This window comes from Chiloscyllium punctatum, chromosome 29 (assembly GCF_047496795.1).
Source record: "Chiloscyllium punctatum isolate Juve2018m chromosome 29, sChiPun1.3, whole genome shotgun sequence".
In the NCBI taxonomy this organism is placed as follows: Eukaryota; Metazoa; Chordata; class Chondrichthyes; order Orectolobiformes; family Hemiscylliidae; genus Chiloscyllium; species Chiloscyllium punctatum.
The window spans coordinates 78071584-78097035 of NC_092767.1; the positions used below are offsets into that span (position 1 = coordinate 78071584).

The following is a 25452-nucleotide window of genomic DNA, read 5'->3' on the forward strand; positions in this document are numbered from 1 at the left end:
ATTTCTTCTCTCAGGGAGCACTGAATCTGTGGAGTTCTTTACTACAAAGAACTGTACAGGCTCAATCATTAAGCATTCAAGGTGGAGATAGATTTTTAATCATTAAGGTAATGGCAAAAAGGCAGGAAAGTGGGAGTTGAGGATTATTAGATCAGCTGTGATCTCACTGGATGACAGATGGGTTAATGGCCTACTGCTCCTGTGTCTTGTGGTCACTGTTCACATCTTATCATCCAGAAAATGATCCCCTTATACCCACTTTGGTTTATGTTAGCCAGCCAACTTTCTACTTGTACAAATATGTTTCCCTTTACCTGAGCTTTGATTTCCTGCAATATTCTTTGACGAAGCACCTTATCAAATACTTTCTGAAATCTAAATATAGTACATCTACCTGTACTCCTTTATCTTTTTTAAATCAAGTAATTCCAATAAAATGGTTCAGCAAAATATTGCTTTCACTAGAGCATGCTGATGCTGCCATGACCACCTTCATTGTTTTCTAATGGCCTGCTACAGTGTGCTTAAAAGCAGCTTCTGGTATTTTCCCTTTGACAGATGTCGCAATAGCTGGCCTGTAATTTCCTACTTTTGGTTTTTGTTCCTTTTTGAATAAAGCCATTATGTTTGCTGGTCTACAATCTAATAGTACGTTCCTCGAATCTGGCAAATTTGGAAAGTAAAACAAACAATCAAATTAAATGCATTTCTTTCATGATCCGAGGACGAAGTCCCTGTGAGCCCACAACTCCAACAATTTGCTCAGTGCCACTCCCCTGGACTTTTCTCAAGTTCCTTTTTCCTATCCATTTTCTTATTTAGTTTCTCCAGGTATACTTCTATCCTCTACGGTCAAACCAATGCAAAGTATAATTTACTGTTCACACTCACACCTGTCACCATGCCAAGAGAATTTGTCAAGCAAACCATTTAGGTACTTCTCAATTGGAAAAGTTGCAAGTTGAAAACAGGTTTGTTGTAGTAGATATGAAAGCTACAATTGCTACCTGCAGAGCTGGTTGAATCTGGTGCTGTGCAAGAGGTTTCATCTGTATAGGGACCGCTGCTCCCTGCTGGATGTGGCAGGTGCCTCCAGGTACTCCCCCCGAGATGACTTTGCTGTCTGGAGACCTTGTTGTGGTCGTGGTACCTGACACAATGAGAAGGATTATGTTTAATGAGGTATAGGAGTAAACTTGTCTCTACTAATGAAGCAATTCATTGGACCATTAAATACCGGAGCAGCATCAACTTCAGTTTACTGTGTTCACAGAATTTTCTACCAGGTGACACAATGAAACATCAGGAAGCACAACCTGCATTTGTGACACTCAGCATTGCTTCTCTTGGGTTCTAAGCCACAGCTTACACCAAGGGAAAAGTCAGATGGTTGTTGATTCAAATCCCACTCCTCAGGTTTGCCACTCCCGGTGTAATACCTAAGGAGTGTTGCATTGGTGGTGGTGGTGCCAACTTCTGGATGGGACATTAACCAAAGTTACCCACCTTCCCCCCTCAAGTGGATGCAGAAGATCCCATAACATAAATCTGGTGAACATCAGACGAGCTACCAGTGTCCTCAGCAATATTACTTCTTCACATTGAAAAAATACGTTATTTTCGCATCCCCTCAATGCTATTTGTGGGAGCTTGCGGTATGTAATTTGGCTGCCAGGTTTCTTACTTTACAACAGTGGCTACAAGCCAAAAAAACCTTCACTGACTTGAAAGATCTTTGGGAGTACCCAGAAGTTGTGAAAGGTGCTATAAAAATGTAAATATTAACACAGACAGCGAATTGGGGAAAAAGGACAGTACTCAGTAGAGAATGACTGTAATTAAATGAATTTGGTAGCTGTACCTGCTGAAGATGTCTTCACAAGGACAGATGTCTGTTGAAGAAGTGTTGCTAGGGCTGCTTGACCTCCCCCATGAGGCTGGGATTTCATACTGGCTGAGGTGGTATGTACCTGAGCTGGCACACTGGGAGACTGCACCTGGCTGCTGATTAGCATGGTGGGTGCCTGATTGCTCAGTGGGCCAAGCCCACTCACAGTCTGGTTCGCTGCAGACTGTTTGGCTTGTAGAATTATGTTATGCTGCATCTGTTGAAAAAAAAAGACGAACGTTATGTCTCTGATCCGACGTTGGTCTGTATCGACTCTCAGACAAGATGGCCCAACAGATCCTTGTTAGTCAGTTGAAATGGGTGGTGCTGGAAAAGCACAGCAGGTCAGGCAGATCAGAGGAGCAAGACAGTCAACATTTCAGACATAAACTCTTCATCAGGAACAATGAAGGGCTTATTTGCAAAACATGGACTCTCCTGCTCCTTGGATGCTGTCTGACCTGCTGTGCTTTTCCAATGCCACCTTTTTTGACTCTGACTCTCCAGCATCTGCAGTCCTCACTTTCTCCTAGATCCATGTTAGTTAAAATCAGGAGCCTTCTTAATAGAAATGGAGCAAAAAAAATTTACAAAGATGTTGTCAGGGTTGGAGGGTTTCAGTTATTAGGAGAGGTCGAATAGAGAACAAAGAACAAAGAAAATTTACAACCCAGGAACAGGCCCTTCAAGCCTGAGCCGATCCAAATGTACTGTCTAAACCTGTCGGTCAATTCTTAAGCATCTGTATCCCTTTGCTCCCCACCTACTCATACAACTGTCCAGACGCACCTTAAATGAATCTACCGTGCCTGCCTCGACCACCTCTGCTGGCAACACGTTCCAGATGCCCACCACCCTCTGTGTGAAGTACTTACCGTGTGTATCCCCCTTAAACTTTCCACTTCTCACCTTGAAAGCATGACCTCTTGTTATTGAATCCTTCACCCTGGGAAAAAGCTTGTCTCTATCCACCCTGTCTACACCCTTGAAGGTTTTGTAAACCTCACTCGGGTCCCCCCCCTCAATCTCCTTTTTTCTAATGAAAATAAACCTAACCTACTCAACCTCTCTTCATAGCTACCTTCCATACCAGGCAACATCCTCGTAAACCTTCTCTGCACCCTCCACAGCGTCCACATCCTTTTGGTAATGTGGCGACCAGAACTGTACACAGTATTCCAAATGCAGCCGAACCAATGTCTTGTACAATTTTAACATGACTTACCAGCTCTTATACTCAATACCCCATCCGATGAAGGCAAGCATACTATATGCCTTCTTGACCACTCTATCCATCTGTGCAGCAACCTTCAGAATACAATGGACCTGCACTCCCAATCTCTTTGCCCATCAACTTTTCCCAAGGCTCTTCCATTCATTGTATAATTCACTCCAGAATTAGACTTGCCTAAATGCACCACTTCACAGTGCCTGGATTGAAAGCCATCTGCCACTTTTCCACCCAACTCTCCAGTCTATCTATATCCTCCTGTATTCTCTGACAGTCCCTTATGCTTTCTGCCACTCCACCAATCTTCATGTCATCTGCAAACTTGCTGACCATACCAACAGTGCCCTCTTCTAGATCATTTATGTATATTACAAACAACAATGGCCCCAATACTGACCCCAGTGGAACACCACTGGTCACCTTTCTCCACTTCGAGAAACTCCCTTCAACTACTACTCTCTATCTCCTGTTGCTCAACCAGTTCTTTATCCACCTAGCTAGAACACCCTGCACACCATGTGGCTTCACTTTCTCCATCAGTCTATAATGGGGAACCTTCTCAAACACCTTACTAAAGTCCATGTATATGACATCAACAGCCCTTCCTTCATCTAACAACTTGGTCACTTCCTCGAAGAACTCGATCAAATTGGTAAGGTACGATCTCCCCTGCACAAAACCATGTTGCCCATCACCAATAAGCTCATTCCTTTCCAAATATAAATAGATCCTATCTCTCAGTACCCTCTCCAGCAACTTCCCCACCACCGACGTCAGCCTTACTGGTCTGTAGTTACCTGGAATATCCCGATTACAATTCTTGTACAGGGGGGTCAACATGAGCAACCTCCCAATCCTCCGGCACATCACCTGTATTTAAGATATATGTCAGATCCCCAGCTATTTCCTCTCTCGCCTCCTTCAGCAACCTGGGATAGATCCCATCCGGTCCTGGGGATTTGTCCACCTTAATAACCTCTAACATACCCAACACATCTTCCCTACTTATGCCAACGTGATCCAGGCTAATCAAACTTCTATCTCTAATCTCAAGATTCATTATGTTACTCTCCTCAGTAAACACTGATGCAAAGTAATCATTCAGAATCTCACCCATTCTCTCAGGTTCGGCACACAGCCTGCCTTCATTATCTTTTAGTGGACCAATCCTTACTCTTGCTTGCTTCTTATATAAGAATAAAATGCTTTGGGATTTTCCTTAATTCTGCTAGCTAAAGCTATTTCATGACCCCTTTTAGCCCGCTTGATTCCTTGTTTAAGATTTTTCCTACCCTTCCGATATTCCTCCAGGGCCCGTTCTGTTCTCAGCTGCCTAGACCTTATGTACACTTCCCTTTTCCTCTTGGCTAGTCGTACAATTTCTCCTGTCATCCACTGTTCATGAATCTTGCCCTTCCTATCCTTTGCCTTCAACGGGACATGCCTATCCTGCACTATCTTTAACGTTTCTTTGAAAGCCTCCCACATCTCAAATGTGGACTTCCCTTCAAATAACTGTGTCCAATCCACATTTCCCAGCTCCTGGAGCGTTGTAGACTGAGGGGAGACTTTACAGAGATTTATAAAATCATGAGGGGAATAGATAAGATAAATAGCCAAAGTCTTTCCCCCATTGTAGGGGAATCCAAAACTGAAGGGCATAGGTTTAAGTTGAGAGGGGAAAGATTTAAAAGGGACCCAAGGGGCAATGTTTTCACGCAGAGTGTGGTGTGTGTATGGAATGAGCTGCCACATGTAGTGGTGGAGGCTGGTACAATTACAACATTTAAAAGGCAACTGGATGGTTGTATTAACAGAAAAGGTTTTGAGGAATACGGAACAAATGCTGGATATGGGACTAGTTAAGTTTGGGACACCTGGTTGATGTGGACGAGTTGGACCGAAGGGTCTGTTTCCGTGCTGTAAGCTTCAAAGAGTCTACTTCATTTCACCCTACTGTGCTCATTCAACAAAGCTGGGAGGGGAAGTGGAAAGGAGAGAGGAGGAGAAATTCAGGAGGGGTGGTGAACCAGTGTCCAGAGAACATTATCCCAATAGGCAGTCAATATCATCAAGGGAGGAAGCAAACCAACTCAGGAAGTGTGGAGTGGGAAAGGAAGAAATCTGTTCTGACGAGGCTCCATGTAATTGCATTCCTGTGCAAGTTAGATTTACCAGATCCATGTAAATAAAGCTTCTCACCTTCCTCAGTCTTCACCTTCCCCAGCAGTTTCAAAGGTCCAAGTGTAGCAACAACCCAAACACTCCTTCTAGATTAAATCAATCAGTCTTCCAAACCTCCTCCCCGACTTGTCTCAATCCCAGTGGGTCCAGTCACTTTGGAATGCAGGCCTTCAGCCACACCCCATCTCCACACCTTCCCGATGAAAGGAAAATGGAAAAAGTACTCACCTGCTGCAGCTTCTCCATGATGTGTTTATGCTGGTCGGTGGGGTTGGGAATCGAAGACATGGATTGAAGTTGGCTCGTAACCATCTGGAACCGGTTCTGCTGCTCCGTTGTGAGATGCAGCGTCTGGTAGACGGGCTGCAGAGGGGCCTGCGCTTGGGACTGGCAGTGCAGCTGGAGCTGGACGTGCTGTGACTGAGACTGCGTTGGATGATGCTCGCTCGGGACTTGGCTCGGAGCTGTGGACGGGTGCAAGAGGTGGGATGGGGTCTGCACCTCAGCCTGGCTCTGGACCTGAGGGGTGGGCTGGACCTGAAGATGTATCTGGGTGGGAGATGTCAGCTGGGCTTGAGACTGGGGCTGGGGTTCAGGCTGAGGGGGGTTCTGGAACTGAACCTGCACATGAGGCTGTGACGGAGGCCTCATCGGGTGCTGCCCCTGGGGGGCACCGTGCGGGGATGACTGGACCTGGGTCTGAATCACATACAGGGGCTGAAGGGGCAGCTGGGATGGCGTGCAAGAGCGGGAAAGGGGCTCCGACGGTGGCCTGGACAGCACCTGGGGCTGAGAGGACGGACGTGACTGAGGGCGGGAGGGAGGTCTCGACAAAGGCTGAGGCTGTGAGGGTGGACGTGACTGGTGCGGTGATTGCATCTGATGGGGAGACTGCATTTGGTGTGGCGACTGCATCTGTAGATGGAGCTGGCTGTCATTCTGTGGCGTTTGAGGTAGAGGTGACTGTGAAGTAACCGGGAGCTGCTGCAAGGTTGTCTTTTGCTGTCCCGTGGCCATCTGCTGAATGAACCAAACAAAAATACAAAATGGTGCAAACTTCCATACTCCTACGTTCGGTCCCTGCAGGATTTCATTGGGATTTAGGTTATTAGTCCATTCTCAAGGTAAAATAATTTGATGAAGGAAATTGATAGGAGAAACAGAGCTTGCTATTTTGATCCAAAGCAGTCGTCATTTGAAATTTAACTTTTGCTTAAAAATGTGTTGCTGGAAAAGCGCAGCAGGTCAGGCAGCATCAAAGGAGAAGGAGAATCGACATTTCAGGCATAGGCCCTTCTTCAGGAATGAGGAGGGTGTGCCAAGCAGGCTAAGATAAAAGGTAGGGAGGAGGGACTTGGGGAAGGGGCGTTGGGAATGCGACAGGTGGAAGGAGGTTAAGGTGAGGGTGATAGGCCGGAGAGGTCGGGAAGAAGATTGCAGGTCAAGGAGGCGGCGCTGAGTCTGAGGATTGGGACTGAGACAAGGTGGGGGGAGGGGAAATGAGGAAGCTGGAGAAATCTGCATTCATCCAGGCGTCATGTTGCCATGGTCTGGCGATGGAGGAGGCCAAGGACTTGCATGGCCTTGGCGGAGTGGGAGGGGGAGTTAAAGTGTTCAACCACGAGGCGGTTGGGTTGGTTGGTCCGGGTGTCCCAGAGGTGTTCTCTGAAATGTTCCGCAAGTAGGCGGCCTGTGTCCACAATGTATAGGAGGCCACATCGGGTGCAGTAAATGATGTGTGTGGAGGTGCAGGTGAATTTCTGATGGATTTTGAAGGATCCCTTGGGGCCTTGGAGGGAAGGTATGGGCGCAAGTTTTGCATTTTTTGCGGTTGCAGGGGAAGGTGCTGGGAGTGGAGGTTGGGTTGGTGGGGGGTTGGATCTGACAAGGGAGTCGCGGAGGGAGTGATCTTTCCGGAACCCTGATAGGGGTGGGGAGGGAAATATATCCTTGGTGGTGGGGTCCGTTTGGAGGTGGCGGAAATGACGAAGGATAATCCGATGTATCTGGAGGTTGGTGGGGTGGTAGGGTGAGGATCAGTGGGGTTCTGTCCTGGTGGCAATTGGAGGGCGGGTTTCAAGGGCGGAGGAGCGGGGAGTGGAGGAGATGCGGTGGAGAGCATCGTCAACCACGTCAGGGGGGAAATTGCGGTTTTTGAAGAAGGAGGCCATCTGGGTTGTCCGGTATTGGAATTGGTCCTCCTGGGAGCAGATGCGGCGAAGGCGAAGGAATTGGGAATATGGGATGGCGTTTTTACATGGGGCAGGGTGGGAAGAGTTGTAATCTAGGTAGGTGTCAGAGTCAGTCGGTTTATAGTATACGTCCATGTTGAGTCGGTCATCCGCGGTAACACCCACTTAGTCATAAGCAGTACCTATAATCTCAACTGATAATTTGTTTAAGAACAAATTTCTCATCCAAAACAAAAAAACCCTGTAAATTTTCAGAGGCTGATCAAGGTGGATGACGTCATGCAGGAATAAATTAGGTCCAATTTTAAGCACCCAGTATCAGCACACAGCCAGGACAGGGGCAACATGGGGTCAGATACAGAGTAAAACTCCCTTTCTACTGTCCCCCATCAAACACTCCCAGGACAGGGGCAGCACGGGGTTAGATAGAGTAAAGCTCTCTCTACATTGTCCCCCATCAAACACTTGCAAGACAGGGATAACACAGGATTAGGTACAGAGTAAAGCTTCCTCTACTCTTTTAAACTGAAAATAAAGCTCCCTTGATAATGTCCCCATCAAATAATCCCTGGACAGGGCAAGGTTAGATACAAAGTAAAGCTCTTTCTACACTGTCCCCAAAAACTCCTAGGACAGAGACAGCATGGGGGTAGATAGTAACAGTGCAGGGGGAGCTTCATTCTAGCTATACTGACATTTCTGTCAAACCTTCCAACTATGTCTTTGCTCTAAGAACAACAACTCCAGTTTCTGAAATTCAACCATGTATCTGAAGTTCCCCTGCCTGGAACCATGCTGTTAAATCTCTTCAGCAGCTTCTAAACTCTTAAACTGTTACCCCACCTGCTGAGATTGCACTCTCTGCAAATTCTCTGGCAGAAAGTAACACTGACTGTTTTGTCTTGCAGTATTGTACGACTGAGGTGTGGACTCTGGCTAAGCAGTGATCTCTCAGTACTATTATGAAAATCAGATACTGACATGACACAACATGAACCTTCCTTAGACACAAGTAAATGTGAAAAAAAAAGTTAAACAGACACAAGGTAGAAGGAACAGTAAACAGCAGCTTTGAGGCAGAAGGAAGGGCAAGTAAAGGAAGCCCGTTTGGAGAGGTTGAGGTACACCAGTCTGTTACAGGCCACGCACACATACGAGTTTTGACGGGATTCAGTCAAAAATTGCTGGCTGCACATTTAAACAGAAGTCTGGGGCAAGACTGACAAATGGCCTTGGTGCGTGTGACAATTCAGAGTTATCCCCAATCCCAAGAAATCGGAGACCTGAAACAGAGAAAGCTGCTACTTGCTCAGAACTCACTATCCTGCCTTTCTTGGAGAGAGCCTGTTTTAAACCATCAAAACCAGAAGTAAAAGTCAGAGACTCATTAGGATGCATTGCTCAAATTATCACCAATTTTCATTGGCCTGTTTCTCCGCTGAATATGCCTAATGACCTGAGTGACACATGCTGGCACTTCTGCTCTATTTCAACTGACTTACACCCCTCCTCAGCTCACTCAATCACCTTGTCTCAATAGCTGAGCATGACCGCACTAGCTTTTTCAAACAAAATCCAACTGGTCCCACTTCCCAGCTCTTTCCTCTTACTGCAAAAATTTCTGCTTTGCAGGTCTTTACCCAGTTCACTTCTGAAAGTTATTACTGAAAGTTTCCACCCACCCATTCGTGCAGCATGTTTCGGATCACAATAACTCAATGAGTGGAAGTATGTTTCCATCTCACCTCTGATTCCTTTGTCAATTACTTTCAAGTCTTCCTACACTATCAGCAGCCTCTCTTCCCCAGCACTCCACCCCAAACCCCCACTATTATATAACTGTTGGCCCCTCCACATCTCATGTCAGCTCTGATGAAGTCATCTAGACTCGAAACATTAGCTTGTTCTCTCTCCATGGATGCTGCCTGACCCGCTGTGATTTCCAGCATTTTTTGTTTTCTGTGCAGATTCCAGCAGCAATTTGCTCCTACTTTCAAGTCTTCCCTTGGTTACCGTCCCTTCAATTATCTGAAATAATTTCTCCCTTTCTGCCAATAACATAATATTTTGTACAACTCTTAAAGCTTCCTTAATTCCCCTCTGCTCTGAAGAGAACAATCACAGATTCTCTAGTCCCTCATCTGTGTGGACATTCTAGTAAATCTCCTTTGCACCTTCACCAGGACTCTTAACCTTGCTATATTCTGGAACTCAGGAATGGACACAATACTCCAAGTTGGGATCGAACCAGTGATTGGAATAGAATGAAGAAGAGTCACGAGGCCTGAAATGTTAACTCTGTTTTTCTCCCCACAGATGCTACCAGAGCTCCTCCAGCAATTCCTGTTTTTGTTTCAGATCTCCAGCACCAGTTCTTAGTTTTATTACGAGAAAAAGTTTGTCCCAACGTTATTTTGAGAATATTGTGCAGATAGCGCCAACCGTGACCCGTCAAACTCAAAGCAAGAGCCGTGTTAGTAGAAGCGTCAGAGAGCGAGAGATTGGGAGGAGGACGGGGGACTACCTGTCCAGCCCGTATCTGCTGGAACGGAGTGTTCGGCAGCGAGGGCAACACTGTTTGTCCTTTGGAGTCCGCGTGTCCCGCAGGCGTGGCCGGTGCCAGCCCCATGCTACTGCTGACGATAACCGAGGCAGGGACGCTGCTCGTGGTGGCAGTCGGTGCTAAGCTGTGAGGGGACTGCTGGTTCAGGCCTTTTTCCTGTTGGAGTTTCAGAGCCGCCTGGTAAAGCTGCTGCTGTTTCTGTTCCTGCTGCAACGTTCAAGACAAAGTTATCAGCACACGCCGCACCAATAGCGAGAGCTGAACTTCAGGGACTTGGTGGAGGGGTGAAGCAAAATACTTCAAAAAAAAACAGGTGATGCAAAATTATAAAACACAGTGGAAGTATGAGACCTGCAGTTGCGGAGCTGCCCTGGGAAATGCCCTTCCCAGGACTAAGTGACCTCCTAAAGCCCTCTTTTCCAATTCTGGCTTCTTTCACATCTTCCATTTCAATCACATCACCACTGGCAATCCATCCAGCCTTCCTTCTTTCTCCTCTTTTAAGATGCTTCTTAAAGTCGCTTTCTTTGACCAAGCTTTTGGTCACCAATTATCATCTCTCACATGGGAGCATAGAAGTTGGGAGGTCATGTTGCAGCTGTACAGGACATTGGTTAGGCCATTACTGGAATACTGCATGCAGTTCTGGTCTCCCTGCTTTAGGAAGGATGTTGTGAAACTTGAAAGGGTTCAGTAAAGACTTACAAGGATGCTGCCAGGGTTGGAGGGTTTCAGCTACAGGGAGAGGCTGAATGGGCTGGGGCTGTTTTCCTTGGAGCATTGGAGGCTGAGGGGTGACATTAGAGAGGTTTATATAACTATGAGGGGCATGGATGGGGTAAATAGACAAGATCTTTTCCCCAGGGTGAGGGAATCCAAAACTCGAGGGCATAGGTTTAAGGTGAGAGGAGCAAGATTTATAAAGGACCCGAGGGGTAACTTTTTCACAACAGAGGGTGGTACGTGTATGGAATGAGCTGCCAGAGGAAGTGGTGAAAGCTGGTACAATTGAAATATTTAAAAGGCATCTGGATGGGTATATGAATAGGAATGGTTTAGAGGGATATAGGCCAAGTGCTGGCAAATGGGACTTGAATAGATTAGGATATCTGGTTGGTATGGATGAGTTGGACCGAAGGGCCAGTTGCCAAGCTGTTTGGCTCTATGACTCAGTATTAGATTTTGTTTGACAATCATTTGCAAGAAGTATCTTGGGACCTGAAAGGATCTCCATCAATGCAATTTCCTGTTGAAATACAGTTGGCAGTCATTTATGGAGAGTCATAGAGACGTACAGCATGGAAACAGACCCTTCGGTCCAACCCGTCCATGCTGGCCAGATATCCCAACCCAATCTAGTCCCGCACCCGGCCCATATCCCTCCAAACCCTTCCTATTCATATACCCATCCAAATGCCTTTTAAATGCTGTAATTATACCAGCCTCCACCACTTCCTCTGGCAGCTCATTCCATACACGTACCACCCTCTGTGTGAATAAGTTGCCCCTTAGGTCTCTTTTATATCTTTCCCCTCTCACCCTAAACCTATACCCTCTAGTTCTGGATTCCTCGACCCCAGGGCAAAGGCTTTGTCTATTTATCCTATCCATGCCCCTCCTGTTAGATTCGCATGTTGGTTGGTATCTGCCTTTTTAGCTTTGCTGCACAGTTTGTGTTTCATTAATAAATTTATCTATACTGTGTAGTTCCACCTGTTCTATAATCTACACTCTCTGCTATAAGCACTACTGCTTTCTGAGGGTTCAGTTGGAAAAGTCAACCATTCCCTTAGTCTCCAGTCTCACCGCTGACTAACCACCGAGGTCTCTGGGTCCTGCAGCTCAGGGAACATCAGGACATGAGACAAGCGCATCTTATGGTGGTTGGACAAAGCTCACAATGAAGCTATAGCCCAGAGTACCTTGGATTGATTTTCAGGATGAGTGGCAGTGGGAGGATAAAAAGAATTTCGATCCTAGTCAGTTCTGGCAGGACTGACAGTATAAACACCGTCAACTGTTGGTTGCTGGAAATTATATGATATTAGAAATGTAAATCTAATAGCTCCACTGGGCTAATGATAGATTGGCCTTTATTTCAAACAACACGGAACATAAAGGGAAGTGGTGCTTCAGCTGTTCACTGTCCTAGAGTAACTGCATTCAGTTCCAGGCACCACACTTTAGGGAAAAGATACTAACAGTGGAAGGAGAGTACAGGGCAGACTTATCAGAATGTCACTGGGACCCAAAGGGTTAAATCATAAGAATAAGCTCTATTATCCTTGGTTCTTCTGCTCAAATTTAGACAAGTCAAGACATGATCTAATTGAGGGGTTAGAGATAATTAAATGGTAAAGAGAGAGAAATGGTGTGCTTTAATTTGGGGGAATCCAGAACAAGGAGGTGCAACTTTACAACTAGAATTTGATTGTTCAGGGGCGATGTCAGAAAGCACTTCTAAACACACGCATAGACAACACCGCTCTGAAAACTTGTGATTTCAAATAAATCTGTTGGAACTATAACTTGGTGTCATGTGACTTCTGACTTTGTCCATCCCAGTCCAAAATTGGCACATTGCGTACACACACACACACACACACACACACACACACACACACACACACACACACACACACACACACACAGTGAGAAACACAAACTCTTGCCCTCTGAAGATCACAAATGTAGAGGGTCAGTTTAAACCTGAGATTGTGGAGAAGTGACCTGCATTGCTGCACCTGTCATAATGTTTGTTACTGGAACCCCGAAGCAGTGACCCCTGGGAGGAGAGAGATCAGGTTTGGACCTGATGCCGCTCAAACCCCGACACTCACATGGGTGAGTTACTGATTAAGGCCTACCACCATGAGTCAGGAGAAACATGACAGCTTTAACTTAAACCTCCCTCAATCATGGCTGTGACAAAAAGTCAGGTGACCAGATGAGAAGGCTGATGAGCTGGGGCTCAGAGGAGACAAACAGAGACTGTAGTGGAAACGTGCCTCGGAGCTCATTCATTTCAGAAAAGACAGGACAAACAATCTCCTGCAAAAGAAAGCACAGAACCACAACTTGCAATTAGGCTCATTTCTAATTCCCCCGTGCTTTGGCTCAGCAGCTTACTTTGGAGATTCTCTACTGACTTTTTGTTTAGCCATGATCTAATGGAAAGACTTGAATGACTTCCTTCAGTACATACGTTCTGGCACAATTATTACTATTTAGGAGCTGAGAGAGGTGGGTGTAATTTTTTTTCCCTCTCCTCAGACAAGGAGCGTCAAACAAGAGTGATTAACATTCCACCCAACATATGTTCCTCACGCTTAGCTGCTGAATGCATGGCTTCATTTGACATCAGGACTGTAAGAGTTTCCAAAGTCTCGAGTTAGATTTCTAGCTTCTGAGCTCTCAGCCAGATTACCTGGAGGAGACTGACAGCGTGTCCCGGCTGGGATCCGGGGTGTGATTTCAGCAATGCAGCTGTGACTGTGCACATGTGGAGTGGTCACAACTGCGATGCCACAGGCAGTCAGTCAGACCCTGCCATCACATCACTTTGTGCCAAAGCTCCGCAGAGTGGCTCATTTCTGCTGAACCAGATTCCCCCAGTGGAGGAGCACGCGAGGAAAGCAAACCGCAGGAGAAAGGAGGCAGGCCTTGAATCTTTAAAGGGGAGCCGATGGCCTCGTGGAATCATTTGCTAGATTATTATTCCGAGAGCCTGGTAATTTTCTGGGAACTCTGGTTCGAATCCTGCCACCGCAGATGGTGGAATTTGAATTTTGATAAATTTAGGAGTCTAATGATGACTGTGAAACTGTTGTGGTTGTTGGAAAAACCCAGCTGGTTCACTAATGCCTTTTAGAGAAGGAAGCTGCCATCCTTGCCTGGTCTAACCTACATGTGACTCCACACCCAGAGCAATGGGGTTGACTCCAAACTGCCCTCTGGCCAAATAGGAACGGGTAATAAATGCTGGCCTAGCCAGTGATGCTGACATCCTGTGAGTGAATAAAAAAAAAGCTGCATTGAAATATCACAGCCTTTTAACCTTACCTGCTGGAAGAACATGTCAGCTGCATCTTGGCTGATGACTCCCGCAGATCCTTGCTGGCTGATAATAATTTTCCCAGGCGTTTGCACCATACTGCTGCTACTGGACTGAGGGGCTGAGGCTAACTGCGCCTGGACAGGTTGCTGCTGTTGAGATGGCTGAGCTGGAGATGCTATGGCAGTCTGGACAGTCAGCAACGAGGGCTGCCCATTCCCAAGAGCCATTAACCCAGGGCCAGGTCCCGCTTGCTGCTGGATGACGCTGGAGCCCTGGGCGTTGCTGGCCGGCTGTTGGATGCTCACTGCCTGTCCGAGACTCTCTCCGCTGTTCAGCATGGTGACCTGGTTGGGCAGTGTCACTCCCTGTACGACAGCTGACTGGCTCTGCTGGTTGATGGCACCACCAGCCAGGGTTGCCTGGACAGGTGCTGATGTCTGAGGGTTCAGGCTATTCGCTAAAGACACTGGCATCTGGAAGACTGCGGACTGACCCACGGGGCCAGGCTGCAGCTGGATGGGAGCGGACAAGATATGGGTTGCTCCATGAGCATTCTGGGCTGCTATTACCTGGCTCAAGTTCAGCTGTCCAGCGATGTTCTGGTTGGTCAAAATCTGAGCCGGCAAGGTCTGGTTGGTGATCAGCTGACCGGCCGGACCCTGGCTAGCGATGATGTGGGTCGCAGGCGCCTGACCACCAGCAGACTGGGCAGTCAGTATCTGCCCGCCCACATTTGCCTGCAAGGCAGAGAGCTGTTGGGAAAGAGGAACAGCTGAGGCACCAGACAGTTGGCCTTGCAGGAGGAACTGGTTCTGACTCTGAAGCATAGCCTGCTGCATATGCTGAGGCTGGATGACAATGCTGCCACCTTGCAGGTGCAGACTCAGGGATTTGCCCAAGGCTTGCTGCTGCGCCTGATGTTGCTTGAAAACATTGGAGGAGATAGTCTGGGGGAACCCAGTCCCGGAGGCAGAGAAAACCACATTCTGCACAGGCTTCCCTGCCATGAAAGTCACATTCTGTTGGGCCTTTTGTTGTTGTTGCTGTTGCTGCTGCTGCTGCTGTTGTTGCTGTTGCTGCTGCAGTGAAGTTTCATTCTGGATGGTCAGTGCTGTATTGGTGGAAGCAAACGGCTTCGAGCTAATCTGAAAGAGTTTGTGCTGGATGACTCCTCCCGTTGGCTTTGGCTGGATCGGAGTCGGGGTCCTCTGAATGATGACGTTTTGGGCCGAGAGTGGAGCCTGCGTCATGGGATTGCTCATGGTGGGCCTGACCGTCAGCGTCTGATTTGCCTGAGCGATGGATGTACCAGCAAAGAGAGAGTTTCCATTCAATGCTCCAGGAGGGGCGCTCTTCTGGAGCACGAGTCCAGCATTGGGCGGTGAGACCCCAGCAGAGTTCAAGGCCACTTGCTGCTGGTCCGAGGCCGGCGAAGATATATAGCTCCCGACTGGCACGGTGGTCACCTGGGTAGGCTGCCCAGCCTTTGTGATGATCTGCTGTGCCGGCTGGTTGATGGTCATGACCGACTGGTTCGACAACTGCCCAACCACTTGGATCTGCCCGATGCCCAATGCCCCGGACGGGCTTCCGTTTGGCAACCCCTGGAGATTCGAGACGGGCTGCAAGGTCACATTGCCCAGTCCGACTTGCTGCAAAAAGGGCTGTACGTTGATGGCCTTGTTCACAACTTGGCCGCCTATGGTCTGTTGCTGGATCAGAGTCTGCTGGGCAAGGACTGTGGGCTGCTGCTGCAAACCAATCAGATCAGTGCTAGTTGAGAAAAGCTGGGAGGCATCAGCTGCCTGTGATACCGGCTGCAAGGAAGGGAAATGGAGCGAGGCAATGTCCAGATCAGCATCCTCTTCTAAAGACTGCTCTGTGATGTTAGCCTCTTGCAAGCTCTGCTGCAAGATATCACACGGCTGGTCAGAATTCTGCAAGTTGGAACCAGGAGATGGCCCAAGGATATCATCTTCCAGGAAATCGAGATCGACTGCGCTGGAGGAATTCTGAGTCTGCCCGCTGTTCAAATGATTAACAGTCGTATCCTGTACATTAAGCTGAAAAAATTCAATACATTAGCAACTCTCAATTAGATTCTCCAGTCCAAAACAATTAACAGTCAAGGATCACAGCAATGTTCATGCAGCAACTGAAATGCGATTGAATCACTTTAACTGGAATGTTAATTGAATGACAATAGAATACAAAATGAAAGCATGTTTCTACAGCACCTTTCATACTAACATATCAAGTTCCGGGCATCACAATTCAGGAAGGATATGAAACAATAGGGAAGATACAGATTTACTCAAATGATACATGAGAGGAGGGACTTAATTTTTTTAAAAATTATATCATCATGGGATGTGGGCAAAGTATTATTTGTTCCCTATCCCCAGTGCCCTTTATACTTAGGAGCTGACCAAGTTGTTGTGGGTCTGGAATCATGTGTCGGCCAGATTTCCATCCCGACAGGATGAGTGAATCAAATGAATTTTTGCAACAATTGATGATGGAACTGAAAGATGAGAAACTAAGTTTAACAAAAAATTAATTGAATTTACGTTTCATCAACTGCTGCCCGGGAGGCAACAGCCTAGTGGTATTATCACTGGGCTGTTAATCCAGAAACCCGGGTAATGCTCTGCGGATGCAGGTTCAAATCCTGCCACGACTGATGGGGGAATTTGAATTCTATAAATGTCTGGATTTAGGAGTCTAATGTTGACCATGAATCCATTGTCGATTGCTGGGAAAAACCCACCTTGTTCACTGATGTCCTTTAGGGAAGGAAACTGCCATCTTCATCTGGTCTGGACTACACGCGACTCCAGACCCACAGCAATGTGGTTGACTCTTAGCTGCCCTCTGTGTAGTTAGGGATGCTGCCCAGCCAGCGATGCTCTCATCCCATGAATTATTAATAATAACAAGATTTTAATCCAAGTCTCCCAAGCCTGGGGAATTAGCCTAGTGATATTACCACTGTACCACCATTTCTCTCTAAAGTCAAATGCAAAGACTGAAACTGTTTTTGTGTGGCAGAGAAGGTGAAGGGGGAGACTGAAGAGATGTTCAAAGTTATGAAAGGCTTGATACACAGAGAGAAACTGCTGCCAGCGACCTGATGACCATTAATCAGAAGACATGGATTTTAGGAAATTGGGAATGGAAGCAGAAGGGAAATGGGGAGAAATGTTTCTAAGCCAGTGGGTTAATGATTGTCTGGAATGTAAAACAGTAAAGCTGCCATAGTCCCAGCGTACCAAAGGGCTCTCTCATTAGACAGAAGGAGATCACTGCTGGTGAGTTTAACCGGAGGGTCATCATGCTTCAGGTGAGAGTCGAGGTGAAGGTGGGACCTTCATGATAACCTCAGCCAGTGCAGGAATTAAACTGATGCTGTTGATGTCACTCTGCATCACTACCCAGCCACCTATAATGTACTGTCTGAAAGGGCAGTGGGATTAGATTCAACAGCAACTTTCAAAAAAGGGAAGTGGATAAAGACTTGAGAAGTAAATATTTGGAGGGCTAAGGGGAAAAAGCATAGAATACAAGAGCTAGGACGTCATACTGGAGGGTACTGTTTAGACCACACTCGAGCGGTATGCGCTGTTCTGGTTGCTGTACAATAGGCAAGATGCTCTTACACTGAAGAGGGTGCAGAGGAGATGCAGCACCATGTTGGCCAAGTTGGAATGTTCCAGCAATGAAGAAAGACTACAAAGGCTGGAGTTATTTCCCTTGGAGAGCAGAAGGGTGCAAAGGCATTAGCAGAGTATCAGTTTGGTGAGGTATGCAAAACTCTTGCCCCCTGAATAGTAGGATTATACATTCATTCCCATGCTATGACTTGGGCTCAAAATCTAATCTGGTAATACAGCACTACAGGAGTGCCACATTGCAGAAGGAACTGTGTTTTGGATACAATGTCAAATAGGAGGTCCAGTTGTATGACGAAGGAGGTGTTTCCTGGATAACATTTCTCCCACAGCTGGACACACCAAAAACAGATGAACTGGTCATTAATCATCCCTGCTGACACCAAAATAGATGGAAAGGCAAGTGGTATGGATAACAAAGATGTTACAGGAGTATGTAAGTTAGCTTGCTGAGCTTGAAGGCTTGGTTTCAGACGTTTCGTCACCATGACGAGGTAACATCATCAGTGAGTGACTCTGGTGAAGCGCTGGTGGTATGTCCAACCTCTCTATTTATAAGTCTTGGTTTCTTAAGGTGGGTGATGTCATTTTCAATTTTTTTTCAAGGCAAGGTAGATAGGATCGATATTCGATGTGTTTATTGATGGTGTTCTGGCTAGAATGCCATGCCTCTAAGAATTTTCATGCATGTCTTTGACCTGTCCCAGCGATAATGGGTCTAGCACCAGTATCAGGGGTCATTGCGGAAGCAGTAATGTAGACTCTTGAACAAGCTGCCCTCCCATCTATCCAACCCAAACTTTGGGTCCGCTGGGTTGATCACACCTTTGTCATCACAAATGGAACAAATTAGAGGAAGCATTCAACATTATCAACAATATCCTGACAGGCAAAAAATTTACAAAAGAGGAGAACGACAATACACTCCCATTACTAAGTGTGACAGTTGAACGAGCAGTTAACAGAGAGCTTCAAATCAGCATCTACAGAAAAACAACAAACATGGACAAAATACTTAACTTTAGAAGCAATCATCCCAAAACTCACAAACGGAGCTGCATCAAGACATTATTTCAAGGAGCTACATCACACTGCAGCACCCAAGAACTACAAAAAGCAGAAGAAAAATAGATATACAGGTTTTCAAGAAAAATGGGTACCCAATAAACACAATCCACTGATTCCTCAGAAACAAACCCAAACAAGCAGACACAATGTAACCAAAAACTATAACCACAATAACTTACATCAAAGACATATCAGAAATGACTTGCAGACTACTCAGTCCCCTTGACATCATGGTAGCCCACAAGCCCACCAAGACACTTGAACTGCAATAATGAACCTAAAAGATCCATTAGATACTATCAGCAAGTCATTTTCAAGATGCCCTGCAAGAACTGTAAAAAACACTACATTGGACGAATTATCAGGAAACTTGCCATCAAGATACGTGAACACCAATTGGCCACCAAAAGACATAACCCACTATCACTAGTTTCTGTACATACAGACAAAGAAGGACACCACTTTGACTGGGACAACACACACATCCCAGGACAGGCGAAACAAAGACACGCACAAGAATTCTTAGAGACACGGCATTCTATCCAGAACTCCATCAATAAACACATCGATTTAGTTCCTATCTAGCTTCCCTTGGGAAAAAAAGAACCGGAAATGACATCACCCACCTTCAGAAACCAAGACTTATAAATCAAGAGGCAGGACATACCACCAGCGTTTCACCAGAGACTCTCACTGATGATGTTACTTTGTATGGTGATGAAACGTCTGAAAACAAACCTTCAAGCTCAGTGAGCTAACTTACAGACTTATCATCAACCTGAGCTACAAATCTGCTCAAACATATTACAGGAGTTTATGGACAGGTTACGAGAATGGGCAAAACTTTGGTATGTGGAAGAGGATGTGGGACATGTGAGTTTATGCACTTTGACAGGAAAAATATAGGAGAGGAATATTATTTAAAAGGAGAGAAACTGCAGCGCAGAGGGATTTGGGAGTCCTCACGCATCAATCACAAAAAGCAAACATACAACTTCAGCAGATTATAGGGTAAGCAAACTGAATTTTGGTCTTTAATTCAAAAGGATATAAAGATAGTTAAGTTTTGTGAAAACTATTGGTCCCCTTCTGTAAGGGGATCTATAATAGCACAGGAGGCAATTTGGAAAAGATTCAGGAGTTGATCCTGGGTATGGAGGGGTCTTTCTTTGAGGAGAGATTGAGTAGATTGGGTCTGTACTCATTAGAATTTAGAAGAACAAGAGGAGATCTTATTGAAACGTAGGATTTTTAAGGAACTTGACTGGGGAGATGGAGAAATGTTGGATCTCCTTATAGAGGAGTCTAAGACTAGAAGGAATAATCTCTGGGTACTGTCCGCAGTTAGGACAAAGATGAATTTCTTCTCTCAGAGAAGCAAATCTATGGAATTCTTTACCACTAAGGACTGCTGATGCTGGATCAAGACGGAAATAGATTTTTAATCAGTAAGGGAATGATGGGAGAAGATAGGAAAATGAAGTTGAGGATTATCAATTGCCACTGAATAACAAAGCAGACTCAATGGGTCAAATGGTCTATTGCTGCTCCTATATCTTATGGCTTAATTTGGTTCCTCCTGTTTTTGCATCCACTCTAAACTTACCATTGAAGACTGACCAGCAGATAATTTGTAGGAAATGGTCAATAACTAGCATATTTCCCCCCCCCCCAGGAGAGTGGGTTGAGGATGGGGGTTAGAAGTAGTCAGAATGCTTTGATATAGAATATGAAAATAAGCCCACGTCAAATATCCAATATGATGTACACCAAAATGTTAAAGTTCTAATGCCTTTAAGAACTTAAAAAATCCTCTACAATTTCCTTAGTTTTCATCTCTATTCAGCCCAGATTCAAGGCATGACATGTTGTATCAATTTAAAATTCTTTGAGGCCCAAGAAATGGAGGAGGAGATTAAGAGTGAACACTCACAGATGCATCAGTGAAGAAGGCGCTGGCAGGATCAGCTGTCGTATCAAGGAGATCGTCGCCATCGAGCTGATTGTTAAATTAAGAACATGTTTACAAAGAGAACGACCATCAACTTCAGGTCTTAATGTTGTGAACACATTAAAAGTGACTGGCCAATCATGTTATGACTCTTTCAGTCACTCCCTGAAAGCTTGATTTAAAAAAAATTATATATCATTCTGTAGTCCAATGATGTTATGATTGGACTACAGAATGATATATAATTTTTAAAAAATCAAGCTTTCAGAGAATGACTGAAAGAGTCACACAAGATTTCAAGTTAAGATTTTTACTATAACACACAAACTGAAAGTAATATCAACTAACACAATTCAGACAGCAACTTAGAGCCTAAACTACAAAGATCCACCATTTAACATTTAAAAGAGCTGAAAATCTCCCTTCACAGTTATAGTTTGTCTGTAAGCAGGCACACTATTTGTCATGAACTACGTGAGGTGATTCTTAGCACTTTCCTTCCTGACAGACAAATTCTAATCCTAAACTTTTCACAGTGTGGTTGACCCCACAGATTTCTCACTCGTGTCAATGTGAAGTGAATCTTCCAGCTTTGTTTAAGCCCTCATGACTGAGTGGCCAGAGTACGTGTGAGCATTACCAACTGACCTTTATAAAGAGGATGTATTTCCTTTGTTCGGGGCCTCTTTAACTCAACTTTGCACACCTGCGAGGAGGGTCAAAGGAGGGTCAGCTCATTTGTACAGGCTTTAATAATATAAACTGTTTGCAGAAGTTGGTGTGTGCAAATTGCATCTCGTGTGCGAAACCTCAGGAAAATAATTTGATATCAAAGCCCATCCTCATAATAATATGAATTACTTGGACCTTCTATCAAGATAGAACTGCTAACTAGGTATCCTTAGACCCCCTACTTTATCCCATCTTGGAATTAGGCAGCTTAAAGTAAAATGGTCTACAAAACTTGACATTTGTTACACTTGGAAGTTGGGAGTTTAACAGCCTATCCACTGTCAAAACACCTTTTTGGATCATTACGAGTATCTCAAATCTTCTTCATAATGGATCCCCTTTTTAACCTTTTAGAACCAATCCATTAAGCTTTCTGTCAGGCACAATTCAGAACAGGGTACATGAACACCTTTGCTCTTGCATCTTAACATCAAGTAAAAGACAAGCTTTCAGAGCGCTGTTCCTTCAGGTGACCTTCACTTCACCTGATAAAGAAGCAGTGCTCCGAAAGCTTGTGGTTTCAATAAACCTGTTGCACTGTAACCTGGTGCCATGTGACTTCTGGCTTTGTCCAAACTAGACACCTCCACATCATAAATTGAGAGAGATAGGAGTGAAACATCATAAACTTAATAACCTCATATGTAAACAGAAGAGTTGCAAACATTCAAACACAGTCTTGTTGGATTCAGGAGCATAGCTTGGAGATGTTGAGCTACCCTTTTGAGAATTATTTGGAGGCTTCAATTTGTAAGTTGCTGACCAGTAGTAGTGGAAGAAAATTGTGCCCTGTAGCATCACAGGACTATATAACCCACGCATGTTATTCCCAATATAGAAAATGACTCATTCTCAGCTGGGGGACAATTTAGGAACTTCACATAGTAACCAAGTACTGGGAGATTCTTTGGAGATACCAAGATTGCGATGCCCTTTGTTCACGGTTGCCTTACCTTGCAAACAGCACTGCACACTGTCATCCTGTACAGATCATCAAGGACTGTGGGGTGGTCGTGGGGGAATTGTGTAGGGCATGTGTCAGGCTTCAAATTAGCATCAAGGGCACAACAAGGCTAAACAAGTAAATAAATGGAGGCAGACGACACATCTTTCTGGCCTCATTGCCTGATCCATCAGGTGATGGGTGTTCAGAGGGACAGGCAGGAGCAGTGTCACTAATCAGTTGCTTTGGCTGGGCCCCAGTCCTACTTCGCCAGAGAAGGAAGTGAAAGCACGCTCTCAAAAATGACGCTTTTCACATTAAAAGCATAAAAAAAAACTGAGCCACACAGACTTGGGAAGGAAGTCAGTAGAAGGCATGCCTTCACTTGAACCCTTCTCTCTATTGCACCAGAAACCCTCTTGTAGACTGAAAATCTGCACTTGGCAAGGGGCTCACTTGTGGGGATTTGTTTTGGCCTGGATTGTCAGGGGGTGGTGTCGAATTGAGTAAAACTGAAAGGACCACTTCATTACTCAATTCAAATTGTAGCACAGATATGGGGAAAGTGAGGATACGGGGAGATCAGAGCCGAAGAGTGTGGTGCTGGAAAAGCACAGCTGGTCAGACAGCATCTAAGGAGCAGGAGAATCGATGTCTCAGGCATATGCCCTTCATCAGGAAAGGTAACAGCCCTGGATTTGACCAAGCAGATGTTGGGAACATATTTCTTCTTATGGGAGTTATCTAAAAGTAGGGGTGTGCAGTTCAAACACAAGGTGTCTCCCTACTTATAATGAGGATAAAGAGGACTTTTTTTCTCTCAAGAATCGTTCATATTTTTAACTCTCTCTTCCCCAGAAAATGGAGACTGTGTCATTAATTATATTAAGGCACAGTTCAGATAGAGTCATAGAGTTCCTTGTACATCTGGAATCTATGTCAGGGCTTTGTAGGACAGGACAGGCAAGAGTAAAGGCCACCGTGAGAACATGCATGATCTAATCAAGTGGCAGAGTACGCTTGATGGGTTGAACGGTCTATTCCTGGTACTACTTATTAAGATGGCACATTTTGAGAACAAAAGTCAAGGAATTTAGGGATATCTTTTGATATTTTGTAAAGTTGAGAACTGGATTTTGATATCTGCTAGGAATAAAGCATAAATGAATAGTAGATGGGTGAGTGGGTTACATACAAGTAATGTGTAGGGAACATTGGCAGGAAACAACTGTTGCAATAAGCAATACGATTTTCAATTCAGGGCAACGCACTTCAGGAAAAATGTCAAGACTCCAGAAAGGTCAGAGATTGGAAATGCAAAGATTGTTCTCCTCTGAGCTGGGAAGGTTAAGGGATAACTTTGAACATATGAGGGGTTTTGCTGGAGCACACATAGACAGGGTGGTTAAGAAGGCATTTAGCCCGCTTGCCTTCACTGCTCAGAACTTTCAGCATAGGAGTTGGGACACCAAAGTCAAGAGTGCAATGCTGGAAAAGTAGACAGGTAGCATCTGAGGAGCAGGAGAATTGACGTTTTGAGTATAAGCCCTTCATCAGGAAACTTGTTCAGGTTGTACAGGATGTTGATGAGGCCTCTTCTGGAGTACTGTGTGTACCCTGCAATAGGAAGGATATTAAGCTGAAGAGGGTCCAGAGGAGATTTACCAGGATGTTGCCAGGAATGGAGAGTTTTTCTATAATGCAAGGCTGGATAGGCTGGGACTTTTTCAGTGGAGCATAGGAGACTGAGGAGTGACCTTATAGAAGTTTTTAAAATCATGGGCGGCATAGATAAGGTGAACAGCAAAGGTCTCTTCCCTAGGGTGTGGTGTTCAAAACTTGGGGGCATATTTTTAAGGAGAGAGGAGAAAGAATTAAAAGGGACATGAGGGGCAATTTTTTTCACATAGAGAAAGGTTAATGAATGGAATGAACTGCCAGAGAAAGTGGTGGATGCAGGTACGGTTATAATGTTTAAAAGAAGTTTGGATAAGTTCATGAATAGGAAATGTTTGGAGGGATATGGACCAAACATTGGACTAGCTTAGTTTGGGAACATGGTTGGTGTGGACTAGTTGGACCGAATGGGCCATTTCCATGGTGAATGATTCTAGATTCTAACGGGGGAGAAACTTTCCATTGGGAGTGGGTCAGGAGAGCATAAATTTACAATAACAGGAAAAAGGAGGATGAGGAGAAATTTTTTCAGAGGGTTGGAAACAGATTTGAAAAATGCCTGCTGAAAGGGTACTGGACTCTCATTAATGCCTTTCAAAAAGCTATTGGACACATACCTAAAACGAACAAAGTTGCGGCATTATAGCAAAGAAAATGATAAGGAAAACTAAATGGCCCAACTCTTTCAAGCAGCTAAAGCTAGATAGGCAGAATTGAATTGCAAAATTCCAATGCCACTCTTTTTCAAATCATTGAACCCAAGGTCAGAAACACATGGGACTCTTCCAGTGAGCACCAGAACCACCACACACAGAAGTACAATTCCAGTGTTGGTACAGCAGCAAATTATACTCACCTGGTCTGAACCATGCAAGAAGTCATTCAGAGCCTGAGGGTCACTGGAAAGGAAAAGGATACACATCAGGAACAACTGAGCTTTCCAATTACATCAGAAACCCACAGAAAGCTACAGGTGACTGGGACAGAAGCCAATTCATTAAGGAGAAATAAAAGAAACAAACCACTTGTGTGACCCCAAAGTTAAATATCGTAGGATACTTGGAAATCCAAAATTAAAAATGGAAAAGACAGGAAATACTCAGCACATCTAGCAGCATCTGTGGAGAAAGAAAGAGTTTGCGTTTCAGGTCAATTAACTTCTGTTCACAAAAAGGAACTGAAATGACTTAATCCATTAGGTGTGGCCCTGTTTGGAAAAAAAAGCAAAACATAAGATTGTACAACAAACAGACTTGGGAGTTCTGATTTGGGATTCTCTTAAGGTTAACATATAG

At 45.1% G+C, this 25452-nt stretch overlaps 1 protein-coding gene across 7 annotated transcripts in view; it reads right to left on the reverse strand.

Moving 5' to 3' along the window:
• The window catches only part of LOC140454640 (BRD4-interacting chromatin-remodeling complex-associated protein-like), a 119357-nt gene that overhangs the window by 17146 nt on the left and 76759 nt on the right, over positions 1-25452 (reverse strand). For 4 of the 7 annotated variants that reach the window (XM_072549549.1, XM_072549546.1, XM_072549550.1 and 1 more), the window contains 7 exons: positions 25014-25056; positions 20788-20853; positions 14121-16178; positions 10020-10265; positions 5532-6323; positions 1862-2105; positions 1008-1150 (listed from right to left, as the gene is read on the reverse strand). In XM_072549549.1, coding sequence (XP_072405650.1) covers positions 1008-1150; positions 1862-2105; positions 5532-6323; positions 10020-10265; positions 14121-16178; positions 20788-20853; positions 25014-25056 — 3592 coding nt within the window. The remainder of the gene's footprint in view (positions 1-1007; positions 1151-1861; positions 2106-5531; positions 6324-10019; positions 10266-14120; positions 16179-20787; positions 20854-25013; positions 25057-25452) is intronic. The other 3 variants (XM_072549547.1, XM_072549548.1, XM_072549552.1) reach the window with 3 other exon arrangements.